The 26,522-nt window shown below is 36.5% G+C and overlaps 1 protein-coding gene across 2 annotated transcripts in view; it reads right to left on the reverse strand.

Annotated features, from left to right (window-relative positions):
• Window positions 1–2,771: 2,771 nt before the first annotated feature.
• The window catches only part of Atg3 (autophagy related 3), a 28,028-nt gene continuing 4,277 nt past the window's right edge, over window positions 2,772–26,522 (reverse strand). The window contains exons 3-13 of one of the 2 annotated variants that reach the window (XM_037209739.1): window positions 23,031–23,080; window positions 19,976–20,046; window positions 18,390–18,497; window positions 14,397–14,446; window positions 12,708–12,755; window positions 12,514–12,595; window positions 7,960–7,994; window positions 7,684–7,839; window positions 6,871–6,998; window positions 4,453–4,521; window positions 2,772–3,042 (exon numbers count right to left, since the gene is read on the reverse strand). In XM_037209739.1, the coding sequence (XP_037065634.1) occupies window positions 2,961–3,042; window positions 4,453–4,521; window positions 6,871–6,998; window positions 7,684–7,839; window positions 7,960–7,994; window positions 12,514–12,595; window positions 12,708–12,755; window positions 14,397–14,446; window positions 18,390–18,497; window positions 19,976–20,046; window positions 23,031–23,080 (879 nt within the window). In that variant the 3' untranslated portion in view covers window positions 2,772–2,960. The remainder of the gene's footprint in view (window positions 3,043–4,452; window positions 4,522–6,870; window positions 6,999–7,683; window positions 7,840–7,959; window positions 7,995–12,513; window positions 12,596–12,707; window positions 12,756–14,396; window positions 14,447–18,389; window positions 18,498–19,975; window positions 20,047–23,030; window positions 23,081–26,522) is intronic. The other variant, XM_028872066.2, reaches the window with a different exon arrangement.

Here is a 26,522-nt window from a genome sequence, read left to right on the forward strand (position 1 = left end):
GTGCACACATTTACATGTGTGCTCATAATGATCAGAAGATGGTGTCAGATCCTCTGGAGCTAAAATCACGGAAGACGGTAAGCATCCAAATATGTGTGCTGGGAACTGAACTTGGGTCTTTCACGAGAGCACCACTCATCCTAGCCTGAGCCATCTATCCAACCCCGCAAAGCTCACTTTTTAATTGGGTTGTTTCTTCCTGTTTAGTTCTTTGTATATTCCACAGACACTAACATTCTGTTGGATGTAGTCGACAACTTTTCTCCCATTTCGTGTGCTGTGTCTTCACTCCAGGACAGTTTCTTTTGTTGTACAGAAGCCTTCTAAGTATATGAGATCCCTTGTCAACTGCTGACCTTACTTCCTATGTTATGGGAGTCCTATTAAGAAATCCTGTACCTCTACCTACAAGTTGAAGTGTCCTCCCTGCTTTATCCTCTTAAGAGTTTCAGAGTAAACAAAATTGTCAAACTTGCAGGTAAATGGGTTAAACTGGAAAAAAATCAGACTGAAGCCAACCAGGATCAAAAAGGTAGATGCTGCATGTTCTCTCTCTTATTTGGATTCCAGCTTTGAATCATCTTTATGTTTAACTTGGGGTATATGTGAAAGCCAAGTAATTATCAACAGACCATTGGGAGTAGAAATTGAGTACGATACTAAAATACAGAGAGAATCCAAGCAGAGTGAGAATGCTGAGGGTGGAAAGGTTCAAACATGGAGGGGGTGGGGGAAGACTTAGCTAAAATGTGCTATGAAAAAGCTCTATGGAAACCTATGATCTTGCATACCAAGTTCATAAAGTAGAGGGGATAGAACGCTGATAGCATAAAAGAATGGGAGTTGGGGATACTGAGTTAAAGGTTTAAGTGAGGATGGGAGCAGGGGATAGGAGAAACCGGAGGGTAAGGAATGGGCTCATCAAAGTTAAGGGTGTATAAAGAAGCCTTATGGAAACACACTAGTTAATAAGCTCATTAAAAAATAGAAAAAAAAGGAGAAGTTTGGGCAGAGGTACCCTGCAAGGATAACAATACTGCTCTCAGAAGATATGCACTGATGAAGAAAATCTAAATGCCAGGCACAGAATACCTCCCTTACAAGTTATTGGTGACAGAAGACTTGAAGCACCCAGAATAACTTGTTACTGCCATTGTTCTTGGTTGCCCACCATAACTAAATATCAAGCCATATTTCTGATAACACTGCCCACTTTGGTTTCCATCCATTGAGAAATCAATCCCAGACTGACCAGGAAACCTTCTCCCTGCTAGCTAGCTTTCACAGTGCTGGAAGGTGCTCACACAGGCTACTGCAGGAGAATAGACATGAATGGACCTCCTACAGTCCTCACCTGCCAGGAGGGTTGTACCCACTGATACTACAGTGGCAATTAGGGGATAAACAACTGTTCTGATTGGATTGGAGGTCTGACACAGTGACCAAAAAAGAGAAAAAAAAAAAAAAAAAAAAAGAAGACTGAGGAGAGAGATCATAGGTCTTAAGGGGAGGATAGTTTACTGGTGGTGTGTCAAGTGGCCAAGCCTTAGTATTTATATCTTAGTATTTATATCTATGCCCATAGATTTATGCTGCTCTCAATCTTGGTCAGAGAATTTTCTTTTTATATTGGGCAACAGTAAGTCATCTATACCAACCTCCCCATCCAAGGTTCAGGGAAATCATGGAAGAGTGAACAAAAGGACGAGCTGCAAGATGCTAAGTAGAGTGTGGAATGCTACTGTCATCTAGACTTGACATGCTGATACACACATCACATCACAACAGCTACGGCTGCCTACACAAGACCAGCATAAGATCAAGCCAGTCAAAACTCCAGCCAGAATAGGGAGGGGCTCCCAAGTCTCCACTCCTTAGAGTTATTCAGTTACTGGCTGGTGAGGGACGGTCACTTTTCTCTGGGTATATGGCCGATGAGAGGTTGCCCATGCCCCAGAGGGTGGTCCCACATCATTTAAATATGGTCAGGACTAATTGGACTTGAGATTATTAATAAAAAAGATAATGAAGACATAAATTTGGGATGAAGATAGGTTGATGGGTCCTGGAAGATGGGCGGGAAGTTGAAGGGTGGTATTGGAGAGTGGTCAGATCAAAATTTCATGTACACTGTATATGTGCATGAAATTTTCATAAAAGCTTTTAAAGTTAAGGAGGATATTCTTGAATAATGAAAACAAAACGGGAGTTAAGGTAAGCCACTCCACTTTATACAAACTGAGACAGAGACTGAGAGGCAATGCAGAAGTTTGGGTAGAATGTTAAAAAAACAAAAACAAAGAAGCCAAAGGTCTGGGTTCTCCTCCACAGCTTAAAGTATGCTATTCCAGAAAAATCTGCTTTTTAAACTCCTATGCCCAGATCTATAAACTGACACAATACAACTAAAGATTCCCTTCAAATCCCACTATGCTACTGGCAATTGACTTAAGAAAAATATTCCTAAATCCTTAATAAAAAGTGATCTGGGTGATGTCAATAAATCAGGAAACAAATAACCATTCTCAGCATGTTTCTTGGCATATAATTAGACTTCATAAACATGAACTACGAGCACAAAGCAGATTTGGGGAGACAGCAAGCAAGGGAAAGGAGTAAGAATGAAAAGGAAGAACACACACAGCCTGGTATGGAATACTTTCTAAAACAAATTCTGACACAGTTATATGTTCAATACCATCCTGACTCTGCAATCATCCTCTGACGGGAAATCCTACTACAAAACGTTTTGACAGAAAATGAAAACAGTATTTCTTCACACTCATTTTTATTAAACAAATAAGGCTGGTAGTGGAACAGTTTTTATTTAATGCATAAACATATAAGTCCCTTTATTAGAGAAATTACACTTATTGGTAAATATGGTCAATGGTCACATCTATGTATTAATTCTTTAAAAATCAGAAGCAGTAATTAGGATACACTCTATGTCCTCTTCACTACATTGTAAAGTGTCTTGTGTAGTCATATTCTATTGTTGGAATGACAGCTTGTACAAATTTCAAAAAAATTAGAAGATACCTGAAGATCTTTAGCTAAGGAAAATAAGATTTGTAGATAGTATTGTTCTAAATCCATAGTAATTATCTATCTCTTTTATTAATTTGTGAGAAAAATGTATGATTAAAATCTTATATTGCATCTATTAAAGTCATGAAAATTTATATCTACTTAACACAGGTTTTCTACAACTGACTGCTTAGCCACCTACTCCAACATCTGAGTTTAAAATTTCTTAACAAGAAGTTCATACATGTCGAATTACTTCAGTATTTATAAGGACAATGTTGTCTGTGTTTAAAACTCATGTATATTAAAACTCATTCACTTACTTTGCACCTTTACTGCTTGCAAATTTTCTAGAATTTATACAAACTTAAAATGAAACAAGTATACAAACACTGCAGCAAATGAAAAACAAACCAAAGACAAATACTTCATAAGGGACTATGTAGGACACACAACCAACAACCACAGAATGAGCTATATTTGTATTATTTTCATTTAATAAAATGTTGAAGTGATTTTCTTCTGTTGGACTTAGAAACATTATGAGTTTACTAACTTTCAATAGGAAACAAAATTACTCTATCATGGATCACCTGTAGTATTCTAAGCTGCCACCTAGCCTTCAACATAGAGATAAATGTGAAAGATAATGTACAGCAAGATTCCAGAAATAAATCTTGTTGGACTGAAAGCTCCTGGTATTAGTTGCAGTATCAAATCAACCCGAAGTTCTCCTACAGAACACGGTAATAATACAGAGGTTACCACACCTTTAATTCATGAACAACCTTTGTCTCTCACTGAATGGAAAAATCATAAAATTCAATACAAACCTATGTTCAAATCAATTCAGGCTACCTGGCATGTTGATGACTGATTATGAGTGCTCTAATGACCCCTATATGGACACACACATCTCGGGATATGAGTTGTTTAGACATTAATATTAATTTACTCCTCCTATCCACCCCAGAGAACTGTGTAGGAAAGCTAGAATAAGATGCTTTTCCATAGGAGAAAATTTTTAATGTTGTATTACTTTTAACTAGCCTGTTTAATGTGAATTCTTTACTTCAGGGAGGCCTCAGGTTGACACAACCTTAACCTTACCGTCACCTGATGGGATCACAGTTGTGTGTTAACCTTAACTACCTGACGGAAACACACATTCATGCTAAACATTATGTCTTTAACAAGGCAGAGCTAACTGGCATATAGATACAGTGTCTAGCTATTGAGCATGGCCTACTTTTCATAGTATGACACAACCCAGATAAATTAGACTTTCACTAGGACTTTCATGAATGAGGAGCTAAAACAAATGATAGGTTCTGTCATGAAGGTTACACTAAATTTCCACAACGAACAAACAAAACTCCACAGGAGCCACTTGCCACCAATCACATACACAGGTAAGGATACATATGAACGCCAAGCTCTCCCCCACCTTCTGCAACTGTCTCAATAATTTTCTTCATCACTTCAGCATGCCTGAAAGCAAACAATAAACCTTATTAGCATGGGGGAATTCTATCAAAATAGGTTTTATTTATAAACAAGCCAAAAAAAATCCTATGGTAATTGCTCATGGATTAATTTTTAATATAAAATAACTGTACTATAAAACACTCTTCCTCCATTGCTGAGCCACAAAGACTCTTTCATTGGAGTAAGTATCCATTTCTAAAAGGTATAATCATCACAATAAACACAATGGCATCAGTCGGCTTTCTAATAATGGAGGCCGAAAATCACATGGGAAAACTCTGCCAATGGTAAATGTGAAGCTATGGTTGTTTGCTCTGGAAACATAAATATCAGGTTATACAAATCAACAAAAGAAAAAAGCTAAGAGAGCTCCAGTCTTGTGATTGTAAATGTTTGTTGTTATTACTACTGTGTAAGTGTGTGTGAGTTTGAATGTGGGCATGTGCATGTGAGGTCATAGGACTCTAGTCTCTCCTTCCCTAATGGGTTTCAGGCTTGTGTAGCAAGAGCTTTTACCCACACTAAGTCATCTTACCAGCCTCTTATATGTTTAAATATTTATTTAGCTTAGGAAAAAACTGTAACTGGAAGGTTCAATAAAAGCTAAAATTCAAAGCCAAGCTTGTACCTTCTCTTTGTACTAATGGATGTTATCTAATTCTACTTAAAGAAAAAATTTTGGATTTACAAGACAGTATCATCTCAAGATTTTTGTCCAATGCACACATGACAGACAAAAAAACCTCTCCTATGCTGCAAATTGAGTGACATCAAATTAATCTGATATATAAACTAAGAAACATCAAAAGACAAAACAAACAGCTTTTCATATATTTCCTAGCTTATTCAATGCTATTTCAGGTCTTACAAAGAACCCTTCAGAAACAGAGGAAGTTCTTCGGAAAACAAGAATATATGACTTGCACAGTCTAAGGCAGCCCTTGGAGAAGCCTAAAAATGATTTCTTGCATAGGGCCTCAGATTTTTAAATTTTATCTCATCCTCCTTTAATTTAATTATTTGTTTTATTAAAATGTTTAATGTAATTATCAAGTACTTATCTGTTCTCAACAGAGTAAAACTCATGCCAGACAGACATATTCCCTTCAATTAGCACCTATTAAAACATCAAACTGTGAGAACAAACAGACTGACTCTTAAAAATGAAAGCCTTTAGATAATTTAAAATTAAATGTAGGCCACTTGGTGCTTATTATAGGCTGTGTTCTCACTACACAGAAAGGGAAGGCAGAGTAAATCTACCTAACACATTAGCCCAAGACCTGTGCACGGGCATATAAATGGAGAACCAGAAGAAAAACAAACACAAAACAACAACAATGAATTCCCATGATCAATGAATCCTAATGAATTACTTTTCATAGAAATAGTAAAATTCTTGATATAAATAAGGGGGAAAAGTGAAGCAGGCCTTCCATGAGGAAAAACGTTCAGCAAATAAAGAGGCTGTGTAAAGTAGTGGACACCATCAACAGTTTCTGGCTTTGGTGGTTTCTGAGGCAGGGTCATGCTATGCAGCCCAAGATGGGCTAGAATTTGCAATCCTCCTCCCCAGCCTCCTAAATACGAGTGCTGGAATTACAAGTGTAAACCACCATGCTCGCCTAAATAAATTTTCTCTTGAAAAGTTATCTAATTTTTCAATGGATTATTAGCATTCTCATGAATTTTTCAGTGAATCAAGAATATTACTTGTTATAAATTATCAATCCAAAGAAACAAGCATGTTGTTTTTTTGTAAGGGAAATTCAAAACAAATCATGTATCTAGGCTCAGCTTCACTTTACTCGGCCTCATGAAAACACACTGACAGAGAGAATGCTAAAGCACAACATTCACTTGACGTGGGAAGGCTAAAGAAAAGATTTGCTAAGCGAAGAATAAAGGGGTGTAGAGACTCATCTCCTCCCACTAACCAACAAGAGGAGATAAGGAGGTCACCCAGAAAAAGCAGTAAGTTAACCTCACAGCCCACACCATGAAAAGATGCACTCACAACATGTACAGCATGTCTAAAAGATGAGTGCTGAGTCCACAGCAGAACTGCCCAAGCTACTGTCTAAAAGGAGATCAATAGATCTATAACTAAACACAGAAACTAAAATTAAGTTCTGAATACTACATTTTAAATAAGTCAGTAATGTTTATCTTCCTTTCTCGTGGATATTACACTAATCATAAAAAGAATATTTCTAAAGATGAAAGAGACTTTGCTTATAAAGTAAGTTTTCTGGTACTGATGTTTACACACCCCCAAAAATCTCATGAAGTTTACACATACAAACAACACGTGTTCTCTCTCTTTCCCCACACACATGCACACACCCAGACCTGCATGGGTGAACTGAACACATAGGAGGTGGTGGGAGATGAGGATGGTTTTCAATGGTCACTGTTTTCTTCACATGATCTTGACTGATGTCTTCATACATGTGCTCAACTGTTAAAGGCTGCCGTTGCTGAAAGCAGAAAAAAATGCTATGAAACCACTATTTAAGCTTTTCGCCTACACCTGTTTATCACCTTATATCACTTGTAATTTACAATTTCAGATTATTTAGAATGACCAGATCATTTGAGAAAGGATTCAGAATACTCAGGCTCTATAACAGGAGCCATCACATAATGTTACAAAGATGCCACAAGCAGGTAAGTTATAGACATCGGTTTTATAATCTTAAGAATTTATCCCTTAGCTTAGGCCCATTTCTTTTTTCTTTTCTTTCTTTTTTTCCTTCCCTTTGACAGTCATAAAACAACAAGTTAAATGAGTTGGTCTTATTTCAATTATACTTTAATTTAATATTAGCAGAATAAAAGTGGTCAGGGAAATTTACATATTCCACAAATGTAATCCTGGCAAAATACATGGAACTCTACAGAGTTCAACTTCTTACACTTTAAAGGGATAAGCTCAGAAGAAAAGAGTCAGGAGTCAATATGCAACATATTGTTTGTGTTCAATACTTAGCAGAGTCATACTGAATAGTTTATTCTAAATGTGAATCAAGTTCACTATCATAAAACTGTAAAACAATGACTTCAAAAATTTGAAAGACCATATATACTCATGGATCTAATAAAGAAACTGGATTAGATTCACCAGTTTAAAGCATTTACTTTACATTTCTTTTCTATTTTTACCTCATCATAGCCAAACAACCATAGCCGTGGTGTCTGGTAATATTTGTCATAAGTGATGTACAGATCATAAGTTCTTGTTTGCAAAATAGCATCTTCACCTCCAGCATCAGCTTTAGTTTTACAAGCTTCCACTATTTTCCTCGTGTCTAGGGTAGCCTGTTACACAACAATGGGAAAAAATTCAGAGTCATTAAAAATTATTTTGAAAGACCATTATTAATATTAAAAACACTAACTCCAAGTTCACTCATAAAATCATCTTAAAAATTTACAAACCTCATCTGTTTCCAACAATCCACTCTCTTCATATTCTTATATGAAAAAGAAAAAGGAAGAAAAAACGTTAACTGAGTTAAACTTAATGTTTCAAGACTTAATCTTTTCAGTGTGATGTATTATCAGCAAAGTAGTACAGTTTTTCTTCTTCTTGAAACTGAATAGACAGATTTACTACAGCCTGTAAGTAATTCTAATAAATCCCCTTAGATAGATAGATAGATAGATAGATAGATAGATAGATAGATAGATAGATAGATAGATAGATAGACAGACGATAGGTAGCACTGTGACACCATGACAATGGCCATGATAACTGAGATGCTTACAAGTGACAGCCATATAGCCTACAGCATGAATATGCTGGACAAAGGGATGATTCATATATCATGGATGAAAGACACTGGACAGCATAAAATGTCATCATTTTACTCAGAAAGCATGCAATTTAAAACTTACACCTGTCATTTTTCTGGAATTATCTTTCCATTTAATATTTTCAAGCCTCAGTTGATGGCAGGAAACTGAAACCACTGAAGTTAAGTTATAAGGTAATGACTACAGCTAGCTGCCTACAGTGTTCTTCCAAGTTATGCATGATTTCAGTTCCACTGTGCCCAGGGGTTCCACCTCGGTGAACTCACAGGCCACTAATGAACCATTGTGACTTTTTGCTGCACCCTTGGAACACTTTCTTTCCTTGACTTCCACATGACCTTTTTCTGCCTGTCTCCCAACTCGGCTGCTGCTTCTTCAGTGTTCCCTACTCTGCTTCTCTCACCAGATCTACTTAAAGAAAAAGAAGCAACATTCTGAATACTTTAGTAACCTAAGGAAGAAAGAATTCAAGCCTGGGACTTCATCTTTTCTCTAACACACTGCCTCTAACGACAAGGTCATCAGATTCAAAGATTTCCCGGAATTGATTCCCTGTGTTCGGACATGGATACCTAACTTTATTTTGCAACTCCACTGGATGACTAATGGGCACTGTAAATCATATATCTAAAACTGACCTGACTCCTTTAATGCAAATTACTCTCAGTTAATGGCATTTCTCCAAACATTCAGTCAAAATTGATTTAGTCACATTTGACTACCCTGCCTTCACATTTCATATCTAATCCAGCATCAAGTCTCTTTGATCCTACCCTCAAAATATTCCCAGAATTTTGTTCTCACTGCTACCAATATTAAGATCCTAGATTAACTTACCATTATTTATTTTTTTATTTTATTTTAGTTTGGCAATGTTATCAAAAAGAGCTTCCTGCTGTCTTTTCCCTTTCACTACATGCCTATTCTTGGTTGTCAATTTGACTACATCTGGAGTTAACGAAAACCCAAATGGCTGGGCACACTTGTGAGGGATTTTTTTTTCTTAATTAAATCATTTGAAGTGAAAAGACTCACTTCTTCTAACCCAGATCTTTGAGGTGAGAGGATGCACCTCTAATCTGGGCCTCGCCCTCTGCTGGCAGACTATATAAAGACAGGAAGAAGGAAGCTCCTTCCCTGCCTTCTTGCTCTCACCTTGACAGCAAGTCCATTCCTTCACTGGCATTACAGTCTACTTGTTCAGGATTCTGGTGTATACTGAAAACCAGCTGAGACGTCCAGCCTCATGGAATGAACAACTACTGGATTCTCAGATCTTCCACTCATAGGCAACCACTGTTGGACTAGCTGAACTACAGCCTGTAAGTCATTCTAATAAATCCCCTTTAGATAGATAGATAGATAGATAGATAGATAGACAGACAGACAGACAGATGATAGGTAAGTAGGTAGATAGATAGGCAGGCAGGCAGACAGACAGACAGATTCTATAAGTTCTGTTACTCTAGAAAACCTTGACCAATACCACCCCCAATTCTCCAGTCACAGTGATTCTGTTAAAATGTTATCTCGCCATTTTATTTAGAAAATGGCTTTAGTTGCTTCTTCCACACTGCATCATCTAGCTCCCTTTCTTTGCGAACTCCACTCTACCTTCTTCTACTACTTCCTCTAGCTATGGAATACTTTATATAAGCCACACATTTCCACCTCAGGACCTTTATACTCTTCTCCAACATAAACAGCCTGTCCACTCCCTTCATTACAGGTATATTCTCAAAGTATTTCCCTTAACCAACTTAGTAAAATATTGAAATAGTCCTCCCCAAGATATCCTACTCTCTTGTCTCATCTTTCTCTTTTAACACTGAAAAACATCTAACACATTATATATTTTATCTATTTTCTGTATTCTTATCTAGTGAAAATAAGAATTCCAAAAGATAGTATCTGTTTTATCTCTAGCACTAAACTGTATCTCAACACATATTTATTTAAAAAAAAAATAACTGGGAGGGAGCCTGACAATGATAAAGTAATATTTAACGGCTGTGCAGAAGAATAAAAACCTTAGCAGAAGGCATAAAGTTTGCTAAAGGGGAAGAAAAATCGGTGTCATAAAAATCAAGGGAGAAAAATACAAGGATGTGTTCAACAAAATCAAATAATATGGAGACACTAAATACAGTAAGTCTGTATTTAACAAGGAGGTCATACACGGTGATAGCAACTCCTCCATCAATTTTTAAATAGCTAAGATTTCATTTCTATGAAAGATCTCGTAAGAATGAAACAGAGGGGGCTAGAGAGGTAGCTTAATGGTTCAAAGCACTGGCTGCTCTTGTAGAGGACCAGGGCTTGGTTCCCTACACCTACATGGTGCCTCACAATTATCTACAACTCTAGTTCCACAAGATCCAACACCCTTTTCTGATTTCTGTGGGCACTTCATAAACATAATGTACATTCATACATGCAAGCAAAAACATTCAAACACATAAAATAAATGTAAAAAAAGAAATAGAAATTTTGAATATTCATGTGTTTAGAAAGAATTCTATTACTGTTGTGCTATGAATCTGAAACATCATCCACTACAGGTTTGTGTTTTGAGTGTTTCCCTTCTGATAGCACTGTTTTGGGAGGTTGTGAAACCTTGAGGTGGCAGGGTCTGATCTGTAGAACAAGTCAGTAAGGGTGGGCTTTTGAAGGCTATTGTCTAGCCTTGGTTTTAGCTGCTCTGTTTCCTAGTCTGCTACTATGTCAACAGACATTTACCATATGCTCCTCACATCATCAACAGGGTCAACTCCACCATGTCCTTCCCCTTAATGACGAACTAAAAGTTCTTAAAACTGAACCAAAATAGGTCTTTCCTCCCTTGATTGTCATGTATCATGGTGATATGAAAGGAACTAATAGAATGTTTTGTTAGAATGATTCGGTTTGATCCTTTGTAGTAATGACTAACCAAAATACCTCCTTCCTGCTCTTGCAAATTCATGGTATCTTTTCTCATTAACTGTTGTTACATGCATATATATGTGTGTGTATATACACACACACACACACACACACACACACACACACACATTGCTTCATCCATATAATGTTACTTATAAAGTATGTTTTCAAGGCTATTTGTAATGGATAATCAAATGGAGTGCTCTTCCCTAAAAAAGACTATTTCTCCCATTATCAGCATTCCTTAGTTGTCTTTGTGTAGGGTTGAGCCTCATGATCTCCCCCCTCCCGTTCACTTCAGTAGGTCTATTGTCCTTGTTCAGCTCACATTTGGGCAGTCACGATGGTGAGACTTTAACGGATGGAGCTTCTGATATTACTAGAAGACACAATCTCACAGCAAACTCCCTAATCCTTTGGTTCTTACAATCTTCCCACCCTCTTTGGCAATGTTTCCTGAATATTAGATGTGGGAGCTGTTTTGTAGATGATGGTACTTACGTGGTAACCTGGAGGTTATTTCACAATGGAAAGAACAAAAGGTGATTCTACATAGCTCCAAAGTCCTCACTGAGATTCACTCTCTTACCCAGGCATGATACACCCTGTAATCCCAGCAGCACTCACGAGGCTGAGGCAGCAGAATCATAAATCTTAGGCCAGCCTGAACTATATAAGGAGATTCTGCTTAAAAACAAAACTACGGGAGCTGGAGAGATGGCTCAGAGGTTAAGAACATCGACTGCTCTTCCAGAGGTCCTGAGTTCAATTCCCAGCACCCACATGGTGGCTCATGACCCTCTGTAATGAGATCTGGCGCCCTCTTCTGTATACATAATAAATAAATAAATTTAAAAAAAAAAAAAAAAAAAAAACTACTATCTTTCCAAGTCTAAAAGCGCAGGACTGCAGTCCTAACACTTAGAAGACTAAGGTGAGAAGAATTTCTGGAGCTCAGATGTTTTAAACCCTACCAAGTCAATATAATGAAACGCTATCTACTGTATCCTCCAGAATTAGATTTATGACCAACGGTCCTAGTAGAAATAATGCTCTCAAAATCATATTCTAAGTAAAATAGAAGAACCCAAAATCAAAGTGCCCTGATCTGATAAAATTTAAAATAAAACAAAATGTTCACTAAGCTCTTAACTGTTAAACCAACAGAAGAGAAGTCTTAATCCATGTGAATTAACACTATGCCAGAATCAACAGTCTAACGGAAAGAAGGCCAATCTAAAATAGTAATACCTTCCATGTCTGCAGCTTCCCCTTCATCTTCCTCTTCTTCCTCATCACACAGTGCTGAGCAATCTTGAAGTTTTATACTGTCCTTTGAGATTAATTACATTTAAGTTATGCAAGTGTATAGGAATTAGTTCAAACATTAAACACACTTAACATAAAATTTTTATCAGCAATATTTATTTATTTCCTTCACAAACCTTGTGAAGACTAGAAAGCACATGAAATGCACAGTCTTGTTCTTGGCACTAGTGATACAAAAGAAAGAAAAGAGACTCAGTCTCCTCCCTCTGACTATCTGACTATGTTTTTTCTGTGAATAGTTTTACAACTGGGGGTCACTTAGTGATGAGAACACATTCTGGGAATGCACTGCTAGGGGATTTCACCATGTAGGACCACAGAGTGTAACTAAGGTGGCCTTGACATTACTAGAAGATACCATCGTACAGAACCTCCAGCATTAGTGTAGTCATCTCATAAACATTCACAATGAACACAAAGCACAAAGGTAAGTAATGTAAAATTAAGTGTCATCTAATCAGACAGTTTATGGCCCCTAGAAATTCACATACCAATGACAATGACAAACTCATAAATAAATCACTGGAAGTAACATACTAAGTAGTGTGGTTGAGAAGCATCAGAGGACATTATAATAAGCAGTAAAATCACCTTAGGTAACCATTTAAGTTATTTGAGCCAATTGAACTCTCACTACAATAGTACATACATTTGTAAACATTTATTTTGTGTCCACACGGGTATGGAAGTCAGAGGACAAATTTTAGGAGTTGGTCCTCCCTCCCACCATGTGAGTTCTGGGGATTAAATTCAGGTCATCACATCTAGCAGTAAGCATTTTTACCCACTGAGTCATTTCACAAGTCCAAAACAGTACGTTTATGGGTAACTAGTCCATCAGCATTACAAAACTAGTTCAAAGTTATATTAACCTGCCTGCTTACAATTTAGGGAACAACTATACATTTATAAACTAAATACATTTGTAAATTAAAATGAAGTATAAACCACTATTATATTCTAACTTACTAACAATATATGAATTAATCAAAAGTTATCAAACCTTACAATTATAACATTATTTTCAATCAATTTATTAATAATATTGTCTAAGAAAGAATAATGCTAATAAGAGCCTACTTAGGGTTTATTTACCACTAGATAAATAAAATCAAATAGCATACATCTAGTCAAAAATTAGTACACTGCTTCCTCCTTTAGAACAAGAAAGTTAAGCACCAAAATAACCATTACTGTATTTGTTTAAAAATTGTCTTTAGGCAGGCCTGCTGGCTTCAAACAGGTAATTCCAGCTACTTGGGAAGCTATAGCAGGCAGAATTCAAGTTCAAAGTTTCGCTGGGCTACATGGAAAGCTGTAGGCCAACATGGTTGACACACTGAAACCCTGTCTCAACTCAGAGAGTAAAAACAGAATGTTAAGATGTTATTACCAGTAATTTTACAAAAACCAGAATAAAATTGCTTAGAATAAACTTCAAAATGTAATACTAATACAACATCTGCACCTTCTAATCAGAAAACGTACCCCTCACAAATGCTCCACTTACCGATCTACTATTTCATGTACTTAAACTAGTAGCTTATTGCAATTTGTAATAGTTACAAGCCTGATGACCTGAGTTCCATCCCTGGGACTCACATGATAGAAGAAGAGAACCAACTACCCAAAGTTATCCATCATACTTCTACATGTTTGCTGTTACACACACACACACACACACACACACACACACATACACACAAATAATAATAATAATAAAAAGTAAATAAATAAACAAATATAATTTAAAATTCATATGTATGAAAAACTAGGTCATTGACTTTAGAAATGTTAAGCAATACCTTGCTTTCCAGTGTAATCTCCTTAACTGTTTCAGTAATTCCTGTAATGCCTGTTTAAAATTCAGCAGGAAAAAAATTAACTAAAATTAAGCTACAAACATTCCATTTACTTGAATAAAACAATATAAAACATTTTATTAAAATTCTCACAACTCTGAAATAGTGATACATTAACAGAATCTTTACAAATGAATTTTTACAAGAAATCCCAAAGATACCTCAAAAACAAGCCAAAAGAATTCTAATTTAATGGTTTACCTGTATTACCATAACTTGTCCTATTCAATAACCCATTTACAATTGTTCATTTGAATGTTTTTCACAATACACACTAAAATCGAGAGATGATATGACTTATATTTACATTTTAATTAGACCTTCACCAAAATCAGGTTTTAGTTATATTGACATACTATTTATTTGCTTCAAATATCTTGGACATCTCAATGTAGTAAGACCACTCCACACTCTTATGGACCTTTTTACTTTACCAAGTATTTCCATGTCTTATTAATCCTTACAAAATCCACCTATAAAACAGAGTAACAATTCCTCCCTATGAAGAAATGAAGTTGACAGACAGGTCAAATGAGCTGCTTGAGGCTCACAGCACTTAGGAGGAAGTTGGGATTCAAATCCATACAAAGAGACCTTGGTTACTTATTCTCACTGCATTCACTAGGCACATCCTCAGAACCTGTTGTCATAGGAGGGTACAATGCAGATAAACAGCAACCACACCACACCATGGCCCTGCATAACATTCTTGTCCCAAGAACCTATCAGAGTTCTTAAATGGACAGTTTAAGCAGATGGGAAACTCAGTAAAATGAGAGTACCAAAGTTACTACAGACCAGAAGATCCTAAATTCAAAACGTATTTCGCTTCTAATAAGTACAGCATATTTTCTTACTTTAAGCTGGCATGCCTTTAACATTCCTCAACCAAAGGATGACAAGTTCACCTTCACAAATGGAAGATAGCATTACTCCAAAGACCAGCACTACAAATCTTTATTTTGTAACACTTTGGCTACAATCCTACAATAGATATGGTCAATCAAGATGATAAAACCCAAATCTTAGCCAATCAAACCAATAATACAAGAGTATTTACTGAACCCAGAACATAAAAAGAAACCTCATCCACCTGCCAAAATACAGTAATGCAACAGTATACCATTAAACCCAACCCCAGGCACCAGCTGGAGAAGTTTCTTTCTGCAATAGGAAGCAGTCCTACAGATTCATGATGGTCAAAGTGCAAAGACTACGTGACTATTAAGTGCTCAGTCCTGAACAGGACGTCTTTATCAACACATTCAGGGTTCAAGGAACATCAAGGAAGATGTGGGGAAAAGAAAGGAAAAGCTGGTGGACAGGAAGGAATGCTGAGAGATGCTGCTCTCTGGACATGAAATGGACAACGCACTCATGAACTCACAGAATCTGTGGTTTTCTGCACCAGGCCTACGTAACATTAAGCCAGCCAATCTTAAAGCATGGAGGGTGCTCATGGGGTTCCACCCACAGTCAGTACTACTGTATGATGACTGCTTAGGGAGGTCGAGTAAAGCTGTGTGTCTGTTATGGAGGGAGGTGCCAGTGGTGAGTTCCCCAAGCTCTGGTGGATGGTCCCACATCCATGCATATGTGGTCTACACTAACTCAACTCAGTGAGTCATTTAAAAAGAAATGGGGGTGGGAGGAAAGATGGCTTAGAGGTTAAGAGCACTGGTTGCTCTCCCAGAGGACCCAGGTTCTGCTCCCAGCACCCACATGGTAACTAACAACTGTTTGAAACTCTTGTTCTAGGGAATCCAATATCCTTTCTTCTGGTCTCCCCAGATACTCCACTGCCTGCACATAGTACAGACATACATGCAGACAAGACACACACACACACAAAATGAATAAATAAAAATGACAAGGACATGTGAATTTTCAAAAAGGACATGAAGATGAAAGGGAAACATGTTGGGAGAAACTGAGGGAGTGGGGGCAGGGAATAGATATGAACGAGATATAGTATACACATGTATGAAATTGTCAAAAAGATAATTTTTAAAATATCCTTAATTTTAAAAGTATGGCACAACTGACAAAGGAAAAGAAAGCTCATAATTCTAAACACAGTCACACTCTAGCATTGTGATGTTTTATTCTGTCAACCTATTGTAACAACCAGATGTCTGGTTGTTAATGTTGTAATAGCCAGATGTCTGGTCAAAACCTAGTCCAGAGGTTGTGGTAGAGGTACTTTTTAAGAGATGAAGAATAAATATTAAAACCAGTTTTAAATAAAGCAGATCATCCTTCAAAAAGTAGGTTGATTGTATCCAATCAACTCAAGGAAGGCCTGGAGACTGCCTGTAACATCAACCCTTCTATTCTGGTGGAAGCTCCACCTCAACTCCTCCTCCATCTCTTTCCCTAACCCCTCCCCCAAAGCCCACCAAACACAGCTCCTCGCCCAGAGAAGCTCAAGAACACTCCCACAGGGTATTTAAACTGCGTCCCAGAAGGGGGCGGGGCAGAGAATCACCCAGGAACGATTTATCCATTAAGCCAGGGCTTTTTCTAATTTGGTCTGATCTGGATTGCTGCATGGGGGGAGAGGCCTATCAATCAGGGTGCAAAAACCCTGTCACCTTCCTTGTTTCTCAAACCTGCTGGAGCATACAAAATTCATTTGTCATCTAAGCCAATTCCTTAAAATAAATCTACTTATACTACAGTGTAGCGGTGGTCCTGGAAGGATAGGCACTAGCGATTTAAAATTTCCCCAAGACATCCCATCCAGGGAAAGAACAGTCTTAAAGTCCTGGCTATGGAGAAAGAGTTCACTCAGGCCTGACAATTTATATCACAGCTAAATCTATATTATATTAAATTTCCTGGGCTTTGTTTCATTCTTTTCTATAAAATTGTAGCATCACTGAAGAGAAGGTAAAAAGACATGTTCTCTCCCAGGTCTAGTAAAAACTGTAAATGAGCCCATTCCTATATCCCATGGTTTTCCTCTAATACGCCAGAAAACTCCAGTGTCTCCTGGCATCCCTATTCTTACAGCAATGTCAGTATACACCCTCTATCAGTTCTATCCCTCTAAAGAACTGACAAATTCAGGGGCCAATAATAGAAAAAAGCAATAATGAAACCCCAACGAGGTGCAACAAGGAAAACTGGCTTCAGTTGGGAGCACTGCCTTATCCTAAGATACAGCTTAAAGTTATAATTGTACAAGTATCTCTAATGAACATCAGAATTTATACATTAAATCAACTGAAGGACAATACTGTTATTTTCCATAAAAAACAAACAAACAAACAAAAAACAAAGCTACTTGTTCTGTATCCTTAAGCAAACATTTTTAGATGTCAGATTTTTGTAGACTTTTGCCAATCTAAGCATACTAATACCTACTCAGCTCTGTGCACTATGATCCTATAAGTACATTCTTGAAGTTTAGGATAGTGCTTCTGAAATAAAATACAACTAGAAATTTCTCCAGCTTTTTAGAGGAAACCACACTAAAAATAATCATTCCAGTCAGTCAACAACTACCAATGTGTGTATCTTCCAGCCATGAGAAAAACTAATGAAGAGCACTGAAAATTCTTTGAAAGATGAGGGGAGGGGCTAACAGCATCAATCAGTCAGGGGATAATGACTGAAGGAACTGATTTAAGATGATGCTGAACCTACCACTTCTGCTAGGCTTTAACACAAGAGATTCGGGGCAAACTCATATGCACAGGCAGTGCTTTTTATTGTACTTACTTTCTCCTCTATATCGCAATAATGAAAATAAATGAATATTTCAAACTGCAACTGAAGCAGCAGATACTACTTTTTCAGTGTGAAGTCTTTGGGGACAAACTTACATCTTATGTATCCTTTTTAAAATTTTAAATCAAGCCTATTATAAAAAATGATGAAAAACTTTAAAATAATTTATATTAAATACCTGTCATTCTGTATACTTCTCACCTGTGTTGTGGTATGTATCTACCCATCCCCCATCACCATCATCTTCTTCAATGATAGCTTCCAATTCATCTGAATATTCCATCTGTTTACATCGTTTGTAGCATGGAACTATTAAAAAAAAGTCAAATACACTAATAATAAATACATCAGAAAAGAGAACTTCTATCATAAAAAAAAAATTACCAAGTAAACCCTTCCCTTCCAATGACACATCATGATCTCACCCAATTAATCCTTCCCCAGTCTGCTTTATCAGAAGACAAATAAAAAGGGGTCTGATTTAAGCATCTCTGTCTTCCTTTATCAAGATGATTTGTGAGGAACAGCTGGCGAAAGCCAGATGACAGTGCTCAGTTCCAAACTAATGAATAATATTTCACACTAACAGTTCTGGTCTCAAAATATGCAAACACCACCTGTCATACCAAGAGGTGGTAGAGGTGACCTCTGGAATACAAAGCTAAATTAATTGTCAATATGGATTTCATAATTCATATTTAAGTTCTGGTTATTCACAAAGGATAAACAGATTGAAATTCAACAAACTGCTAAATTTTACTTCCTAATACAACACAGGTGCCAAAATTTTCATATAGGTGTATCAATTAACAAGTACTATTATTTCATGAACCTATAATTGATATTATAAGGTATAAACATGATGCTCAAGACACTTTTAATTTCCTGATTAAATAAACAGGATATAAATTATCAATCTTAAAAATAAATACACTGTTAAAAGGAAATAACTGCTGGGATTTTTTTGTTTGTTTGCTTTCTAGCACTGTATATCAAACACGGGGCTTTGAGCTGAGCAATGAGCAAGCCCTCCACCACAGAGCTGGATCCCCAACACTTGGCATTTTTGTTTCTCAACAGGTGAAAACATGGTCTCCTTACATAGCTCAGGCTGACCCTGCACTCACTACGCAGCCCAGCTAGCTCTCTTCCACCATATGTGGACCCTATGTGCAGGACAATGCCCACAGGCACCACGCCTGAAAAACCTGCTATTATTACATACGAGCTCCCTTCCCAGGTTGAGTTAAATTAGAACAGAAGCCAATGAATTATTACACGACTATTTTAAGACTATCACAATCTTCTGATGTTTTGAAAATCAACTTCAGATGACATCTATTTTAAGAGTTTTGTGCCTGTGGGTAAACCTGCGATGGCGCAATGAATGATAAAAACTTTAATTTTGATCTTTTCTATGTCAAAGGTGGGATCAATTTAATTTACATAAAACACAAACATTAAAATCAAACAGCTAAATAAATTTTGATTATGAAATCAACTTTAAAAAGCTAAGAGGAATCTAAGTTTCCATGGGGACCTCTTCTTCACTATTTCGACAATTAGATCCTTTTGGTAAAAAGAACTAAAAACGAAGGGATAAAATCAACTGGAAAATATTCCTGAGACAGAAAACCCAAAGCTTCATGGAATTTTCGTATTTCCATCTATAAGAAGCTTCAAGCATAACTTCAGGCATAAATTAGGATAAATAACTGTAAATGGGATTTTGTTGTTTCAATATACTGTGCAAATTTTATTAATATATACAATGATATAATGCTTACCATTTTTGGTTACCAAAAATTGTTTCCCTGTTGGTAGATATGCCTTCACTTTCAATTCTTCCCCTGTAGCCCTTTAAAAACAGTGAAAAGCACCAAAATACAAAATATTTTAAAAGTCAATATATAAGAGAAGATATCACATGTAAATCTCAAGACTACAAAATCTGCATATCTGTGGAAATTGTTTTAGGACTTTTTAGGGAAGTCTGCCATTAAGTAAAGGCATAGAAAAGCATATATTAGCATGAGTGAAATATATTAGGAAATGCAGACTGAGGGGATTTGTATTTAATATTAGGCAAAAAAAAATGGTAGAATAATAGAACTAGGAAACTATTGTACTTGCCTCTAAACAAAAAGAAAATGCAGCTCTTGCATAATCTATTCCATCATACAATCTATCAGACAGTTAATATCAAAGTACTGTTCATTTTGACATTAGAGCAAGGAATGGAAAAAGCTGTATGATACTACATACAAAGTAGACAATTAGCAAGATCCCTCATGCCCTAGAAGGGGGAAGGGATGAAGAGGGTAACAGGTGGTGGCTGAATATGGTCTATGTAAAAGGAAATTTCTTTATGAAAACTACTGCTTTGTACAATGACCATACTCTAAACTTTTAAATCCCTCCTCCTACCAGTGTTTAAAATTGGAACTAAAAGATAAAAGATGCTTGAATCAAAGATAGTAATACTGAGAATAATAATGCTTAAAAGCAAACAACAACAACAACAACAAAAATCCAGTTGCAAAGTGTAATAGCAGGACTTCCAGCTCTAATATGAGCCACTAATTATCAAGAAATTCTTCTAACACTAAAAGGCAAGGAAGACTTTTCCTACTTTATAGATAAGAAAACTAAAGTTTAGCGGGGAGAACAAGGGAATCCATGACTGATATGTAGAACTGAATGGTATTGTAAAATACAATAAAGGGGGGGGGGAGAAAACTAAAGTTTGAAGGGAGTCAGAGTGCTCACAGTCAGGAAAACACAGGCTGGAGGAGCTAGGATCAAGTCAAGTGACTCTGGAACTTGTCTTCAACTACTCTGTCTTTGAGTCAGGACCAACTGCTAGCAATTCTGAGCTCTTCTGCCATCTCTCACTAAGAATTTATTCAGTCTTCTGTGCACCATCTACTAGACCTGGCGAGGACAGAGCTGGCATATGGTGCCTTCACAAGTATCAACACATAAACTTGAATTTCTGCTGCCTTTTCAAGCTTTTTAAATTTGAACTCTATAGATTTGAGAACAAGGTAAAGCCAGGAATATCATGTGACAGCCTTATAATCTTCTTTCACTAAGTTCAACTATCAGACTCAACATCAATGCCTCAAATCCTGAGGAAAGAAGTTGGCACTTGTAAACACAAACATATTAGCATGGAAATATTTGCCTCCAGTACTAATTTAAAATTAATTTTTCCTTGGCCTTAGCAATTCAGACAAAAGTGAGGGCACTGGCATGGGGTGTGACTGAGTTCTCAGTTACAGTACAATTATATCAATAATCATAATCCATAAAAAATAAAGCTGGCGAGCTAGCTCAGCAGCTATAGGCACTTGCCACTAAACCTGAGTGAGCACCTGAGTTTGATCTCTGGCACCCACAGGGAGGAAGGAAAGAACTGACTCCCACACATTGTCCCATGACCTTCACAACATGCTCTGGCAAGCTCTGCTCAAACACACACTCACATGCACAGTAATTTTTTTAATCTATAAACATAGCAATCTTAGCTACTGATACCCGTTAAAAGATAGTGTCTATATATACCACTCTTCCACATTGTACTCTATGTACGACACCTAAACTACATGAATAATTTAAGGCACCATGAAAGAACTCTCAATTAAAAAAAAAAATGTAGGTCTACCATAGTAAAGTCTAAAAAAGTTCCTCTAACCAAATAAGTGTTAGCTTTTTTCTATACTGATTTGACTTGAAAAACATGGAGAACCTAATTGCAGCAAAATATTTAGAACACATACATGAACATGTTAAATCAGAAATCTCTTATGGCAAGAACTTGATTTTTTAAATTTAGAGCAGAAATACACACACATGCACACACGAATAAATGAAGCTGACAATCTGGCATTTCTTGATACATAAAAATTAATAACCTATGAGATACATAGCAACTGATAAAAGCCAATGATGAAAGGAACTAAAACAGGTCACAAATGAAGAATTTTCTAACTACGGTTTAAAAATATTTTAGGTAATTAAATTCTTTAACCAAACAGGAAACTGGCAACTACAACTTTGTCATTCTAGAACCCAATAATCAGAACTATATCTTTCTAGTACAATTAAAAAACATCACTAACAAGAAAGATACATATTAACGCATATGCATGAAGACAATTGATTAATTACAGATAACCGTGACCTAAATAAAAAGTTCAGCCACTACTGAGATAACATTTGAGAGCCCCCTCCCCTACCATTAGTACTTAAAAGTAATAAAATTGCATTTATTTGAAAGCATATCTGTATTAATTACTTTAGTACTTAAAAGTAATGTTAATGAAAAAAATTAGTTATAATTCATTATGGGCCTATTCCCAGGCAGGACTTGACTGGTACCACAAGGCTTTGGTTTTAATTGATTTCTAAAGGAGGAACATAACATTCACCCATGATTGTTATAGTTTAGGCATTATATCTTAAAGAACGTAAACTCCACAAAATATCTTCATTTGTCATTAAAATGTCCAAAAGCTGTTCACAATTATAAACGCCTAAACATATTTTTAAAAGAATCACAAGATCAGACCTAGAGAGAACAAAGGAAACACAAGCAAAGGACGTAAATGGATTTGAGTATGCCCATACATGGTTCTAGCAGAACGAAGTAAAATACGTGACACCTATTGCCCCCTTTAAGCTCCTTAGAGTACCACTGTAGTACTGTTTAGTAGAAGAACCTAGTGAAGACGGTTATGTTCGTCACTCTACTTTTAATGTGCTAACCTAGTTTACAAACTGCTGTAATCTAAAGCTAAACACCTTTCAGTAGTCAACTTTTCACTCAACATCACTTACCATTGCCATGTCGGACAGTGGTGGACTAAGTGATCTCCAGCTGCCACAAACTAGTCAGGGTTCACAAAGAATATGGAAAAAGCAGAAAAGAAACATTGAACATCACTGAGTACAGAGTAGCCAAATACCAAACTCATCACCCTGGGGAACTCTGATACTTAATAATCAATTAAAATGCACATAGCACAAAACCTGTTTTATCAACCTGAAGAGTCATTTCAATTAGTAAACTTAAAGTTTTAGTGTCTATAAAAACTCAAGTTAACTTTGGAAGAAAGAAGAACGTTGTTATCTTTTTGTTTTGCTTTTCAAGACCTGCTTCCTCTGTGTAGTCCTGGCTGTTCCCGAACTCACTTTGTAGACCAGGCTGGCCTATCATCTGCCTCTGCCTCCCAGTGCTGTGCCACCACACTGAGCAAACACTGTTATCCTTAATTCAATTACATCATCAAATCATGCTTCAAACCTGATATGAAATCACTAAAGGGAAGGCAATGAAGTTCAAGTGTCAAGATCTATCGGGCAGTTCAATAAATACTCTTGTTAAGGACTGGAAACTCAAGGAAAACATTTAAATAAATACATACATATGTCAACCTATTTCATTAAATCATAGTGGAGGTTTCTTCTTCCTCTTTTAATTACTTAATTTTTTTAGAATTATTTTCTAAATGTTTTGCCTGGATGTATGTCTTTGTACTGCATGCATTTCTGGTGTCCACAGAGGTCAGAAAAGGCATCATAGCCCCTGGAACTAGAGTTAGAGATGGTTGTGAGCCACCATGTGGTTGCTGGAAATGGAACTCAGGTTTTCTGCAATACAAGTGAACTTATTAACTGAGGTATCTCTTCAGCACTCTATTATATTTTTAAGAAACATTTTGTGGTTGTTTTTGGTGGTTCTGGGGGGGCGGGTGGTCAAACATGGTACACAAAACTAAGCAAGCATTCTGTGGAACCAGCTATACGGCCCAGCACTAGACCAATATTGAAAGTTTTATTACACTCTTAAAAGAATTAAGGAGAGCCAGGCGGTGGTGGCACACACCTTTAACCCCAGCACTCGGGAGGCAGAGGCAGGCGGATCTTTGTGAGTTCGAGGCCAGCCTGGGCTACCAAGTGAGTTCCAGGAAAGGCGCCAAGCTACACAGAGAAACCCTGTCTCAAAAAAACAAAAAACAAACAAAAAAGAATTAAGGAGAAAAAGCAATTATAGTAACAAACAATGGGGGAAAAGTTAAGTTCTGGACTAACTATGAAAACATCTACAAAATCAGGCTTGGGTTCCAGGCTGGACCCCCAGCACCTCATCCCACCAAGTTGGATGGCACAGGCCTGTTATCCCAGCATTCTGAGGTCGAAGTAGGAGGAGCAAAGAGTTCAAGGTCCTCTTCAGCTACCTAGTGAATTCCAGATTAGCCTGGGATATATGAGACCTATCCAAAAACTGCTGAGAGGGAGATATATAGAGGAGAAAGAGAGAAAAGATCTACTTTCTGAGCAGGGTGAACATTATTATAAGCTTTCATTTTTCTTCACAAATAAAAATTAGACCCAGGGAAAAAGAATTTAATATTTGAAGAATTTTCAGTTCTCATAAATATAAGGCAATCTCACTGAAGGATACAAATCTGACTTTTAAAAGCAGAAAACAAGAGTCTGCTAAGCAGAGCTACAGTATAACAACTGCAACGATTTTTACATGCTTTCCCAATTGCTATTTCACAACAGCTCTAATTTAGAAATCTGTATCATTTATGGGCTTGTTATACAGTAAAAAATTAGGATACATTTCATATTCTCAATATCCTTTGAAAAAGTATATCTATCCAAAAGTCTACTTTCATTTGAGAGTAAAATTCAAGCATTAAGCATTCTGAGAATAGTCTACTTTAAGATAATATATCACCAAGGTTAAGATGTGGCAACTTTATTCCCAACATAAACTTTTTTCTTCTTTCATTTAACACATTTTTTTAAATTACTTAAACTAGTTATGTAATGACAGAAGCCAAAATAAAAACAATAGCTTCTCTCTGCCTTTAGTTTTGAGCATTTGAGGGTTACCACAACCAATTATTACTTTTAGCCCTGTGGTTGCCAGGAATTTATCACCACCAAAGTAACAAAGTTAAAAAAATGCAAGCATATATATATATATAAAATGGAAATTCTCTGAGTATGTTGCCTTCAAGTCATTAGACGTTAATTTTATTTCATGGTCTTTTGGTAGTAACTATTTAAAAATAACAAAAACATTATGAAATAAAACCAAAAACTGAAACCCACAGAACTGCACCAAATAATTAGCACATGTGGATATCCATGCTCATTAGCAATAGCCATTATTACTTGCTTCAAAGAGTCAAGTGAAATAACATGTTAGAGTCAAATTTCAGACTACCAATTGCTTATAGTACCTTTCTCATAGTAAATATTCTCCTGATATTTTTCAATACATAATACAGATTAATACTGTATCCAACAAGATATAATCAATATTTGGATTTTAGCAAACAATATTATTCCTCAATTGACCTTCAATTCATGTTAACACTCTTTAAGTTAATTACAGCAGCATTTGTTTTTCCACAAAAGATACAGTATTAGGCATGGGCTGCCCTCTTTTTAAACGTAAATTCTTCCACATTTCTCAATGAAAACAAAAAGATAGCTGGAAACTGATGGGTAAGAGCCCAGAAATTAGAAGAAACAAATTAACAGCTCAATTCAGTATGTAGTATTTATCCCAAGCAAATCATACCTTCCCATTGTCTTCCCTCAGGCTCATTTAACTCAATCCTGTAATTATGCTCTATCTGAGCCTAGAATTACATGCTTTGTATCAAATTAAGCTAGTTTTGCCTTAGATTCTTGTAAGGAAAAATTCATACTTCATGCGGCTATTAAGTTATCCACGTTAGGATGAATTTGTGTTTGAAAACAGTTTAATTCTAGAGAAATGCACCCAACAATGAGTTCTTTTAACACAGCAGAGATAAAGCCGAAGGGTGCAAACACAGCATGTGCTATCTCTGCTCTTGATTTCAGATGATTCAAAAGCTCTGGCTAGACAATGCCTGTTTGGGAAGAAAATTAATGAGAGCCTTAAGAACAAAACTGACTTTGAATTGGCATTCAACATATCACACTCATGACATCCAAGGCAAAATAAGTCCTTTCAAAGAATGTCTATTCCAAACCCCTCATTTTACAGATGGGTAAATATGAGGCCTAGACTTAATAGCTAACTAATCTGTCTAAATTAAGAGAAATTAGACAGATAGTTCTAGAAAGCAGGTTCCCTAGGCTCTCTCTGCACCATCCCTTGTCTTTATTAAGAATAAAGGCAGTTTCATAGATAGATAGATAGATAGATAGATAGATAGATAGATAGATAGATATCAGTACTGCAAGCCACTCTTAGGCCTCAGAATGAACTGGACTGAAGAGGTGGCATGATAAGTGAAAAGCGAAATATCAATTAATTCT

The sequence above is a fragment of the Peromyscus leucopus genome, chromosome 12 (assembly GCF_004664715.2).
Source record: "Peromyscus leucopus breed LL Stock chromosome 12, UCI_PerLeu_2.1, whole genome shotgun sequence".
Classification (NCBI taxonomy): Eukaryota; Metazoa; Chordata; class Mammalia; order Rodentia; family Cricetidae; genus Peromyscus; species Peromyscus leucopus.